Source organism: Microcaecilia unicolor, chromosome 9 (assembly GCF_901765095.1).
Source record: "Microcaecilia unicolor chromosome 9, aMicUni1.1, whole genome shotgun sequence".
Classification (NCBI taxonomy): Eukaryota; Metazoa; Chordata; class Amphibia; order Gymnophiona; family Siphonopidae; genus Microcaecilia; species Microcaecilia unicolor.
In genome coordinates this window covers 2,267,890-2,280,878 of record NC_044039.1, presented here as the reverse complement: position 1 = coordinate 2,280,878, position 12,989 = coordinate 2,267,890, and the positions used below count along the sequence as shown (strand labels likewise).

The 12,989-nt window shown below is 47.1% G+C and overlaps 1 protein-coding gene across 4 annotated transcripts in view; it reads left to right on the top strand.

The window, feature by feature from the left end:
• PLEKHA5 (pleckstrin homology domain containing A5) overlaps positions 1-12,989 on the top strand; it is a 278,604-nt gene that overhangs the window by 25,676 nt on the left and 239,939 nt on the right. For all 4 annotated transcript variants that reach the window (XM_030214050.1, XM_030214049.1, XM_030214048.1 and 1 more), the window contains exon 3: positions 1,117-1,174. In XM_030214050.1, coding sequence (XP_030069910.1) covers positions 1,117-1,174 — 58 coding nt within the window. The remainder of the gene's footprint in view (positions 1-1,116; positions 1,175-12,989) is intronic.

Sequence of the window (12,989 nt, the reverse complement as noted above, 5' to 3'; positions counted from 1 at the left end):
TTCACTAGTTGCCCTCTTCAGTGTTGCTTCATAGTTCTTGGATCAGTTCTCTTAGCAGAGAGTCCAGGTTCTCTCTATGTCTTAACACTTCAGCCACAATTTCCCAGCAGTGGTCTGAAGGACAAAGCTTGGTGGGGGAGAAGAGTGGCCGAGGAGTGGCCCATAACGAGTTTGAAAGTCCACATTTCTGTTCGCTCTTCTTTGTTCCCAATTCTTATTCTCCTGGATTCTGTTTTTTTTTTTTTCCCCTTAAACGTATCCTGATCATGAAGTCACTGATGCAGCAGTCTGGTTCTGAAAATTGCTCCACCGTGGAACTGTCACCTCTCCTCATGTAATTTTATGTCTGTGGAAAGCAAGTTGGATTAAAAGATTGGCTTTATTCTCTAAAAGATTGGCTTTATTCTCTATCCTCGGGTCCTTTTCTGCGCACTTGTGCTGCATTTATCTCGGTGCTTTGCTTCTGGCTGGGTTGGACTGAAAGTTGTAAGGCCACTGAAGGGACAGGGCACCTCTGGTTAGGGAAAACACCTGGTGTTAATGCGTACAAGGCTTCAGATCTTGTGGATAATAGCTTTTCATTTAAGCATTAAACATGTATGTGCTATGCATGAGTCGCACTTTCAAGAGACAAGAAGAAAGTCAATCTGGCTGAAATAAGTCAATGGATCTCTCACTTCTGTGGCGTAAGCTAGAGCTGGTTGCGTTGAGTACTGGACGCTTACTATACGTACCGATCAATGAAATGGGAGTTATCTGAACAAAGAATCAGGACTTTTAAATTGTAAGATTTATCAGTGATCTTGATGTTTAGTTGCAATCCATGTTTTAATGTTTGGAAGGGTGAGGACACATGATAGAAAGTAAACCACCTATAGGATAGAGTGGTCTATAAACTATGTTATAAATATATTTTAGCTGGCTAAGTTTATGCTGTTTAACTGGACATCATGAACAGTTGTGCTAAGGGCAAGCATACAACTTAAGAAAGAAGCACATCCGTTGATAGCTGCTTGCCAATATCGACTTCTGAATATGCATTTTTGAAGTTTTCAGAACTTTTCTTTAGAAATGCTTTGACCTCAGATTATCCCTGTCTTTCTTTTTTTTTTCTAGACTTGCCCATGGGTTGGGAAGAAGGATATACTTTTGAAGGCGCCAGATACTACATCAAGTAAGTAAGGATGCTGTTTCCAAACTCCATCGGGAGTGGTGAAATCCTTGCGTTGCCACGCAGTGATTTACCCTCAGTTTCTGTGCTGGGCAAGTTCTGTTAAACTTTTGTTACCATGATTTTATTTCATTTTTGAATGTCTCTTGTTGATCTGATGCTGGTAATGGAAAGTTGTCTTTTGAAAGCAACCTGAAGTTTGTATTGTAGTTATCATGTATACTCATATATAAGTTGAGAAATTTAGATTCTAAAAATTCCTTAAAACAACCAGGGTCATCTTTTTGGTCATGCCCCATAGCAGCTAATAAAATTAATCACATTCCCCCCCCCCCCCCCCCCCCCACACCGGTACCTCTCCCTCCTTCCTTTCAACCTGCAGTTTGACATCTCAATCCCACCCTATTGTACCTTCAAACTTGTCTTCTGTAGTTCAATGATACACCTAGGCTGCCTGAAGTCTGCTCCGGAGCACCCCCCTCTGACTTCTCATTGGTGGGACGGGTAAGAGGGAGCACTCCAGAGCAGGCCACAGGTGTCTGCTATAGAGCAATGGTAGTGCATCAATACATCTAGGCCAAGTTTGAAGGTACACAATAGGGGTGAGGGGGTGGGAATTGAGATGCCGAATTGCGGGCTTGAAGAAGGAAGGAGATGCTGGACTATGCACTGGGGTGGAGAGGGAAGGATAGAGAGAGATTAATGTTGGATAACAGAGAGGAAGCGATATTGGACCCAAAGGTGGAGGGGAGAGAAAAAAAGGGAGCAGTGTTGGACCTGAAGGTGGAGGGAAGGGAGAGAGAGGGAGCAGTGTTGGACCTGAAGGTGGAGGGAAGAGAGAGAGAGGGAGCAGTGTTGAACCTGAAGGTGGAGAGAGAGAGGGAGCAGTGTTGGACCTGAAGGTGGAGGGGAGGGAGAGAGAGGGAGCAGTGTTGAACCTGAAGGTGGAGGGAAGGGAGAGAGAGGGAGCAGTGTTTGACCTGAAGGTGGAGAGAGAGAGGGAGCAGTGTTGGACCTGAAGGTGGAGGGGAGGGAGAGAGAGGGAGCAGTGTTGGACCTGGAGGGGAGGGAGAGAGAGGGAGCAGTGTTGGACCTGAAGGTGGAGGGAAGGGAGCGAGAGGGAGCAGTGTTGGACCTGAAGGTGGAGGGGAAGGGAGAGCGAGGGAGCAGTGTTGGATGTGGAGGGAAGGGAGAGGGAGGGATACTAGACCAGATGAGGAAGGGAGGGCTGAAGGGAAGCCTTGACTTATACATGGGTCACTGCCTTTTTGGCCATTTTTAGTCCCCAAACTGCCCTCAACTACTTACACATGTATATGTGTATATGTGTAAGTCTATTTCTTGTAGATTATTCCATCATGATAATGGCTTCCTGGCTCTGACTGCTTTTGCTTCTCTTATTTGATAGAGCTGAGATACTTTGCAGTTTTATGAGGTACTTAAGTCTGAGGGAGTAATTCCTAATGTGAGGAGGAGGATGTAATGCCCCAGTGGTGTGATACTGTTGATATTAGATTTTTGTCTTTGTTCCTGCTTAGATATGACTGGCCTGCATGTCTGTTCCCTCCCTGCCCGAGTGAGGCTTTGGGACCAAATCCCCTTATGGAGTCTTAGTGCCACAGACGTCACCCTTGCCTCTGTGTCCAGCTTGAGTCTTCAAAGAACAGTCCATCAATGTCTGACTCATCGTATCAGTCTTTGTAGTCTGATTGTACTTCCAGCCCTCCCGAATTGCTCACTTCTAAAAAGCCAGATGGCCAGAAAACACGCAGTCTAGATGCTTCATTTGCTTGTCACTGGGTTAAGTGGCATGGAATCTTGCAGCTGTTTGGGATTCCAGAATCTTGCTGCTCATTGGCATTCTGGAATCTCTCTGCATTTTGGGATTCCGGAATCTCTCTGCACTTTGGAATTTCGGAATCCTGCTGCTCTTTGGGATTCTGGAATCTCGCTGCATTTTGGGATTCCGTAATTTCTCTGCTCTGTGGGATTTTGGAATCCTGCTGCTCATTGGGATTCCGTAATTTCTCTGCTCGGTGGGATTTCGGAATCCTGCTGCTCATTGGTATTCCGGAATCTCGCTGCTCTTTGGGATTCTGGATTCTCTCTGTGCTTTGGGATTCCAGAATCCTGCTTGTTGGGATTCCGGAATCTCGCTGCTCTTTGGGATTCCAGAATCTCGCTGCTCTTTGGGATTCCGGAATCTCTCTGCTCTTTGGGATTCCAGAATCCTGCTGCTCATTGGTATTTGGGAATCTCTCTGCTCGTTGGGATTCCAGAATCCTGCTGCTCGTTGGGATTCGGGAATCTCTCTGCTTTTCGGGATTCCGGAATATCTCTGCTCTTTGGTATTCCGGAGTCTCGCTGCTCTTTGGGATTCTGGAATCCTTCTGCTCTTTGGGATTCCAGAATCTCTCTGCATTTTGGGACTCCGGAATCTCTCTGCATTTTAGTATTCCGGCATCTCTCTGCTCTTTGGGATTTCGGAATCCTGCTGCTCTTTGGGATTTCGGAATCCTGCTGCTCTTTGGGATGCTGGAATCTCTCTGCTCTGGGATTCCAGAATCTCACTACTCGTTGGGATCCCGGAATCTCGCTGCTCATTGAGATTCTGTCAGGTACTTGTGACCTGGAGTGGCCACTGTTGGAAATGGGATACAGGGCTCTGACCCAGTAGGGCTGCTCTTATGTTCCCTTGTATGAGTTTTCATCTGCAGTTTGTAGCTCCTACAGAGAGGATTATCTGTCATTCTGTACGTTTGTGTGAGCTCGGTGCTTGGATGTGTTAACGTTTGCTGTTCAATTCTGTGATGCCCAGGGCTGACATTAGAGAAGCAGGTGTTGAAGTCTTAGGACCTTCTCACTCCCCTGGCCTCCCAGAGCCAGTGGAGAAAAGCTGCCTTTTCAGCGCTGTCTAACTGCAAACAGCTCAGTGTTTGCTTTGGGAATCACGTGGAATCTCTGTAAACATTAACTGGGGTTAGACGAAGCAGGAGATTGAAGTATTGCTGGTATCATCATTTCTGTTTGGGGGTCCCATGCAGAGAATAGGCACAAGGGGACAGCTCAGAAAACACAACCACTTCTGGGCTGGGGCCTCTGAGGAAGGGGAAAGAGAATGATTTTGTTTACGTAGTGAGATGAAAGTGCTCAGACCATATTTTTGAAAGGCTGGATTAGAAGCTGCTCCTTGCTACTTCCCTCTCCTCCATGCACTAATTGCACATTTGGGTGGAGATCGTGTTTCCTCCTTCTGTCCAGTTTGAGCCTTCGGGGGCTGCCTCTGTCTCTCATGGGAAGAAGTCCTGTTATCCGTCTTTCCTAGCACACGAATCTGCTAACGTGAGAGCAGAGGATCTCTACTGTTTGCTTGTTCACTTTCTGACATTGTTCCTATTCCTGTTTTTGATTCGGGATATTTGATTTGTCCTTTTCCAGTTGCTTAGAAAAATTATTATTTTTTTGGTTCTGTCCCCCACAGCTAGGGTTACCATTTTTTGTCCTCATAAAAAGAGGACACTTGCCCCGCCCCTTCCACGTCCCTGCCCCACCCCTTATGCATATTCCCCTCCTCCCCCAATCACCTTGCCTCCCCCCTGTCATCTCCACTCCCCCCTCCCCCGTCACCTCCCCTCCCCTTACTTTACTATCCCTGGTGGTCTAGAGGTACCTCTTCGGGGCAGGAAAGAGCCCCCTCTTTCCTGCCCGGAGCGCTGCTGCCGTGTGCCCTGCATCCTGTGGTGAGTCCAGCTCTCGGCGTTTCAAAATGGCCGCCGAGAGTTGAAGTCTCGCGAGACTGTGTCAACTCTCGGCGGCCATTTTGAAACGCCGAGAGCCGGACTCACAGTCGCAGTATGCAGGGCAGCTAGCAGCAACGCTCCGGGCAGGAAAGAGGGGGCTCTTTCCTGCCCCGAAGACGAAGAGGTACCTGTAGACCAGGATAGTAGAGTAAGGGGAGGGGAGTCCCGCCCCCGCCAGCCAGCCCGTTTGTCCAGAAATCCGGACAAACAGGCAGGCTGGCCAAATCCGTCCGGACGCCCAGACGTGCCCTCAAAAAGAGGACATGTCCGGGTAAATCCGGACGTATGGTAACCCTACCCACAGCCTCCCTATTGATTCCCACCTTGAAGGTGTCAGAGTTGGTTGCGTACAGATAGCACCAGAAATGGCAGGAGTTTTTGATTGATGAGGCAGTATAGAAACTTTAAATAAATTCAGCAATAACAGTAAGACTTGGCCTGGCTTCAGGTGGCAGTTTTGTATCAGTGTAAAGCACTGTTGCCTTTTCTGTGCTCATCCTGAGGGCTTTTTCTTCTAAGGAGAAGATCCTGGTTTCTGTGTACAGCTCATTCCGTTTCCCTGGATGAAGTTGGTGAGAGCCAGGGCTGTTTGGTGCCATGTGGTGCTCGAGTGAAATGCTGTTTGCACAGAGAACAGTAGAGCATTTCATCTGACTGGGTTGTTTGGTCCTAAGGCTGACAGATTTTTTTGTCTAGATGGGACCTGGAGACATCAATTTGTCCCTATTATTTTACGTGCACGGTCTTAGAGTAAACTGACACGGTGTTAGTCTGAAACCAGAGGAAGCGGTACTTGGCATGCTGACATCTTAAGCGCTGGGTCAGTGTGGCTGTGCAGTGGCCGCCCCTTACCTCAGGGTCAGCTCTTTGGTTTTCCTATCGTTTCCGAGGGGCGTTATGAGTTCACATTTTTCAGAGCAGGTCCTCTGGCCTTTCCACTGGTATGAAGTAAAAATTGGGGTACACACAGCTGCACTGACCTCGACTGTTCCCCACGTGGGCAGCTTGAGTAGAGATTGGCTTTAAGAGTGAGCGTCATATTGGTTTGGGCTCTGTTTGAGAACGTTTACTTTTCAGAGGCTTTGAATGGGAGGTAGTAGGGAAGCATTTTGCCTGGTTTTTGTCTGCAGTGCTGGAGCACTTTGAAATCTTCCAGTCAGAGCTATATTTGCAGCCTGAGCCCCCTGGAAATGCTGGGCTTTGTGGGCAAAACACAGGGTGTAATCAGATCAGGTAAACAGCAAGCCATGGGAAAAACAAGCTTGGGACCTTGTTCCTGCAGGTGTCTGAGGTCTGTGAGTATTTCAAGTTCACTCTTCTAGTCCGCCTGTCTGCATTCTCTCCACAGTACCATAGTGCCACGCCACTACGCTCAGCTTACCGCTTGGCATGGAGTCGGCTTCTCCTGTTGCTTTTTTCTGTTTTTAAACATGAATGTGCAGTGGAACCTTTGTTTGCTTTGGACAATAAGATTTGCTCTGTGGGGGTTTTTGGAATATGCAGCTGGACTTTGAAGCACAGCTTGGATTGATAGGGAAAGTGCGAATTCTGTCACCAAGAGGGGAGAAGCCACTGTATTTACAATTACAATATATTTCTTTACCACTAAAACCACCAGGTTAGTAGCTGTTTACGATGTGGAAAAAAACAAGGCCATATCTTGGGAAGAATAATACAAAACCAAATAACTGCCATCGAACTAATTGTAAATAAATCTCTTAAAAAGATGGGTTTTCACATCCTATATAATAATTCTCACCTCCAACGTTCTATCTTGCTGCCTGTGTCCATGGCTTTCTTCGCAGTTGATCTGCTAGGCTCCGTAGATCAGGCTGACGTCATGTAGAACGCCAGAGCCGGAGGAGGAGGGGCGAAAGGGGCAGGGCACAGAGGCGGAGCTTGAAAGAGAAACAGAAGTGTTGAGGGGCGGAGTAGCCGAGAGTGTCGCGACCAATGGCAGTGAAAGAAAGGTCGGAGTCCTTGGGTCTGAGCGGAGGGGGCAGAGCTACGGAGAGCGTGCTGCTGTGCCGAGCCGGCGCGCGGGTGCGCTCGCACCTTCCTGCGCGGGGGAGGGGGGACCTCAGGAATCAGAGCGGCGCGAAAAAGGAGGAAAGCAGGCCGCGGCTGCCCCTCCGGGCCCCATGGGAGGGTGTGTGGGCAGCCACCACGTCTCCTCGGGAGGGAGGGACCTTGAAACTCAGACAGAGGGAGGGAGGGAGGAACTGAACGACCCTGAAAGTCGGAGGAAGGGAGGGAGGGAATGACCCTGGAACTGGGGGGGGGGGGGGGGGGGGAAGGGAGGGGGGAATGGGGGGAGGGGGGCCCCTGACGCACACTCTCATTCTCACACAAACGCTTTCTCTCTCACAGACACACTCGCACCCAGTCTCACACTCTCTCTGTGACACACACACACTCGCACATTCACTCTCTCTTACTCACAGAGTCACTCTCACACACACTCTCTCAAACATACACACTACACTCCGAGGAAAACCTTGCTAGCGCCCGTTTCATTTGTGTCAGAAATGGGCCTTTTTTACTAGTTTTTCTTAAATTATAAAAATCGCTTTAACTGCTAAAAGTCTATCAAATATTGTAAATCACTTTACACCCTTAATAGGTGGAAAAGCAAAAAGTAAATTGACACATTCTTCTGTCTCTAGTTTTAGAGATAAAATCTGCATGATCTGTCTAATAGCTTGGACATTCACCATTCAGAAGTTTGTATAAAAAGCAGAAGAATTTGAACCTAATCCTCTCCTCAACAGGCAACCAACCAGTGCAATTCTGTGAGGTATAAAGAGATTCTCTCCTGCTTCTGAAAAGAAAAAATCCATCTTATTGCAATGTTCTGAATTGTTTGCATACGCTGGATAACTTGTTTAGTGAGCCCAAGTAGATAAGGTTGCATATTTAAACATATTTATAATCTGCCCATCCCTGCAGCATCTGGAATTAAGTGCTAACATTTCAGCTGGCATTTAATATCTCCATTTATCATTCAGGTTAGTTGTATAACTGTGTGAACAAGGTTTGGAGATGTTTCTGGAGGAGAGGTGTATTAACAGATGCTACCTAGCTGGGAAGTCCCCACACGGACCCAGACTGGCCACTGCATGACTCAGCACGGCACATCTTGAGAATACGAGGGTGCCGAGGATAAGAGAAGAGAGAGAAAGAAAAGAAAAACCAAAGGAAAATAAGACAATGACTTTTTCTTGGACAACAATACATTTTTAGTCAGTCTTTCAAAGACTTGTTCAGATAAGTTATGAGCAAAAGACGACAAAACAGGGAGAGGTGGATTGTTAATGAGAAGGTGACAAGGCAGTATAATTTTATAGGAAACCCAGATCCTTGACATGTCCTGTCAGTGGGTGTGAAAAAGTTCAAAGATCTCACATTATCAGATGGTTTGAAAGTTACCTCTCCATATTCTGAGCAGAAGCTCATTGATACTGTCCAGGCCCTGAAAAATGTTCACCCACAGAGGTGCTTAAATCTTGTCAAAAAATGTACCAAGTTAGTCCAATAGAAAAAGTATCACCTTATTTTCCTCTCTTTTGTTTTATTTCTACTTAATACCATTAAAGTGCACTTTTTTGTCTAGGATAAGAGACTGAGAATGGAGACCTGCTTAGATGCTACTTTATAAAAATAATGGTGGACGCTTGGAATGCCCTCCCGCGGGAGGTGGTGGAGATGAAAACGGTAACGGAATTCAAACATGCGTGGGATGTGCATAAAGGAATCCTGTGCAGTAGGAATGGATCCTCAGAAGCTTAGCCGAAATTGGGTGGCGGAGCAGTTGGGGGAAGAGAGGTTGGCGGTTGGGAGGCGAGGATAGCGGAGGGCAGACTTATACGGTCTGTGCCAGAGCTAGTGATGGGAGGCGGGACTGGTGGTTGGGAGGCGGGAAATACTGCTGGGCAGACTTGTATGGTCTGTGCCCTGAAAAAGGCAGGTACAAATCAAGGTAAGGTATACACATATGAGTTTATCTTGTTGGGTAGACTGGATGGACCGTGCAGGTATTTTTCTGCTGTCATCTACTATGTTACTATTTAGAAAAAAAAAAAGAGACAGCTTTTTACCTGCTGCAGTAAAAAGGGGCTTCAGCATGTGTCAAAAACCTGTTGCCAGAAAATGTGGTCAAGGCGGTTAGCTTAGCGAGGATTAAAAAAAAGGACTGGTGGTTGGGAGGAGGGGATAGTGCTGGGCAGACTTGTACGGTCTGTGCCCTGAAAAAGGCAGGTACAAATCAAGGTAAGGTATACACATATGAGTTTATCTTGTTGGGCAGACTGGATGGACTGTGCAGGTCTTTTTCTGCCGTCATCTACTATGTTACTATGTATTATGTGCATAAATGACGGCACTTTTTATCTGAGTGTGTCATGGCGTTTATTTTTGACTTCGGTATTCTCTAAGGGGGGGGGGTCATTTACCCTCGTGTGTTGACGCATCAAGACGCAAAGTGGGCGTGTTCTTTACCCCTGTAGAATTAGTCTTCTTATAATCCCTTATTTGGGACAATAATAGATTTTGCAAACCAACCACTTTCTTAATTCTCTTCCAACTCTTTTGATTCAGTGTTGGCTGCTTTGCTGGTCCTTGTCAGGCCTGGCAGGAGCAGCTAGAGAGAGGACTGGGTGAAAACAGAGGCCGCAAGAAGAACAGAACTTTGGGGAGGGGGGAGGGCACATTTGTCAACTGGATTTTAATGGAGGAAGAGTTATGGAGCATCGTTTCACCCGGTAATAATTTAAGAATCCAATTTGTCAGGAAAAATTTGCCAAGCTCCCTTTAAAAGCAGCAAAGTGACAGGGTAGAATCCAATCCCTATGTTTATTCCAAATGCTGTCTGTGCTTTGGGTGAAGACAGGTCTTCTCAGATTTAAGGAGAGACGGCTCCAACCTGTCTGCTGTTACCCCTAATTAGCTTTATATTGGCTTAATGTCCAGATGGTCCCTTTGAATGTCCCTGTTAATTATGTAGAAAGACTGGATCAGGCCTTCCTGGAGGCAAATCTGCTCTGTGCTGTGTTAAGGTCTGCTGAGCTGTGTGTCATTTTAGTAAGTTAGCTGGTCCACTGTGCAATATTCGTGATCCGGATGGCTGATGGTTTTTGGTGGCTATAATTATCTGTCTCTTGTTGCATCCCCAAACAAATCTGCTGATACATCCAGGTGCTTGCTGGTGAGACAGCCCGTGTACTCTGGCAAGATGAATGAATAGTGTCCCAGCCCCAGAGAGCGTCCAGTTTAAATTGGATTGCAGGAAGGCTAAATGACGCTCAGCAGGTGGCCCAGTGAGTTTCTGTTCAAACACCTTGTGGAATTTGCAGTTTAACAAGTCCTTAAGCCAAGAACTGCCGGTTAATGGTGATAAGTACTTCCACACAAAAGGGAGTCCTGAAATGAGAGAACTTGAAGGTCTCAGGCCCCCATGATCAGTTTCCCTGCCCTGTAAAATTTGCTCCTGGAACAGTTTGGAGAAATAAAGCCCCAATGATTAGAACTAATTGCCTGCAAATTTAGGTGAGCTCTTAGTTCTGATCATGGAACCCAAGTCACAGTCGTCCCGCAGAAGTTGTTTGACAGGTCCGGGCTGTCAAAAAAAAAAAGCCCCAACCTGTAAAACGGAAGGTACTCCCATGTACGCAAGGGGCTAGATGTCTACCCAACCCCCCCCCCCCCCCCCAGACGTTTCCCTGGTGGCCTTTTCTCTCCTCCTCCCCCTTCCAGATGCGAGGGCACAGGGGGGCTAGAGGTCTGGTGCACCTCTAGGTCCCCCCAAGACTGTCCCTGGTGGCCCAGTGGACAACTCTACTCCTACCCGCCCTGTCATACCATTCTTATTTTTATTTTTTTGCATTTGTATCCCACCTTATCCCATCTATTTGCAGGCTCAAAGTGGCTTACATAGAGGCATATTTTCAAAGCACTTTGGGAGGCTAAGTTCCATAGGTTTCTATGGAACTTTGGGAGGCTAAGTGCTTTGAAAATGAGCTTGACAGTGTTGTTAACATAGTTATTCCAGTATGTCAAATATGGTTAGTATTGTGTAGAGCTTAATCAAGGGAAGAAAGAAGAAGGGAGAGAGTTATCAGGGTATTTATAGAAGGTGGGCTTTCATAACTGAATGGGTTGGAGAAGTGGATTCGAATGGAGGAGGGAGTAGCACTCACACCTCTTTTCAGCACTACCTCCAACATGGCGGTGCCCTGCCAAGTACATCCTACTATGAGCTGGGCAGGGCTTTCCTACCATATAAGCCCCGCCTAGTGCATCACCATTTTGGAGGCGGTGGTGGAAGGAGGAGGGAGTGCTACTCCCTCCTCCCTTCAAAAGGTACAGGGGGGGGGGGGGTTGGGGGGCAGTAGGCCACCAGGGTGGGTGGAGGGTAGGAGCAGAGTTGCCCACTGGGCCACCAGGGACATTTTTGCTTTTGGGGCTGTTAGGGGGGGGCTAGAGATCCATTGGACCTCCTACCTCGGGGGGGGGGGGGGGGGAGAAGGCCACTAGGCCACCATAGAGCATGTCTGAGAGGGGGTAATTTAGGGAGGCTGGAAGTTCACCAGACCTCCAGCTCTTTGTGTACGGGGGGGGGGGGGGGGGGGGGGGGAACACAACACCTGGACCTCCAGGACCGATGGTGGCAGCCCTGGCTGCCTGGCTTAGATGGACTGGGGGGGGGGGGGGGGAGGAATGAGCCTTAACACCAGCTCTGGGCTTTCTTCTTGTGTGCAAGAAATTACTCAATTTGAGAAGATTTAAAGATCCACATGTTTAGTTGTGAATATGGATCACCAGACGAGTGATAAAGTTTCATTCTAATAGGGATTGATGGTGTTTTTATTTTCACAGCCCTGTCTAAGTTTGTATTAGTTATTACTATGTTTTTGTAATTAATTATTTTTGTTAATTTGGACTTTATTATGTCTGTATTTTATGTTCCCTGCTTAGATTGTTGAGATATAACAGGCTATAAATTTTTATTATTATTATTAGTACAATCAGAGCACAGCACTCTGATCATACGGGCGGAATACCACAGAACTCATTTAAATATTTAAATGAGCTCCTCAGTATTCCTTGGCGTGCTCCTTTGCTCCCCCAAGGCCCTCGGTTCATCCCGCCTCTAGTGCCTGCGTTTTCCCTTGATGATCAGGGCCTCAGTCTGCAATTTGAGATCCCATTGTGGATTAAGTGTCTTTTTTTCTGTTTGGTTTGCTGCTGTGTCCTTGCTTTCTTTTTGTTACATCTGGTCGTATGGTCAAGTTGCATGAAGTACAAAATCCAGCATCAGTGTGCAAAGAAAAAGCAAGATCTATTTATTGATTTTCGGCAAGTGATCCCTTAGGCGACTGTGCGGTGTATAGACACAAATACTTGTACATGTACTTTCTGTCCCGAATGGGCTCACAATCTAAGTATTATTTGTACCTGGGGCAATGGAGGGTTAAGTGACTTGCCCAGGTCACAAGGAGCTGCAGTAGGAATCAAACCCAGTTCTTCAGGATTTCAACCCACTGCCCCAGTTTCCAGGCACGTTGCACCTAATCACTTCGCCACTCCTCCAGACCAGATCTACAAGTCCTGTGGCTGAAGCAGATTGTGTGTCCGTCAGTAAAGAAATGAAAATTACCTGTAGTAAAGTATCTGGGGAAGGTCAGAGAGTCCTGTCAGGAAGCACTTGTCTTACATAGGTTCCCCATCACCTTTGCTCTTCATGTGAGTCCTGTCAGGAAGCACTTGTCTTACATAGGTTCCCCATCACCTTTGCTCTTCATGTGAATTATACCTTTTTGTGTGTGCAGAATTTTTGCACCATGGACCTCTCTCAGCCGCCTCATTTACCTGCTTCCCTTTTGTTTCTCACTGTTGTTTTTCCTGGAGCTTTTGAGAAAACTGTTAGCAGAGCCTCTGGTTTCTGAGGTCATGGTAACTCCTGATAATAGTTGGTCCATTGTTGCATAATTCACTGTTCCCCAGGGAGTGGCAACAGACGG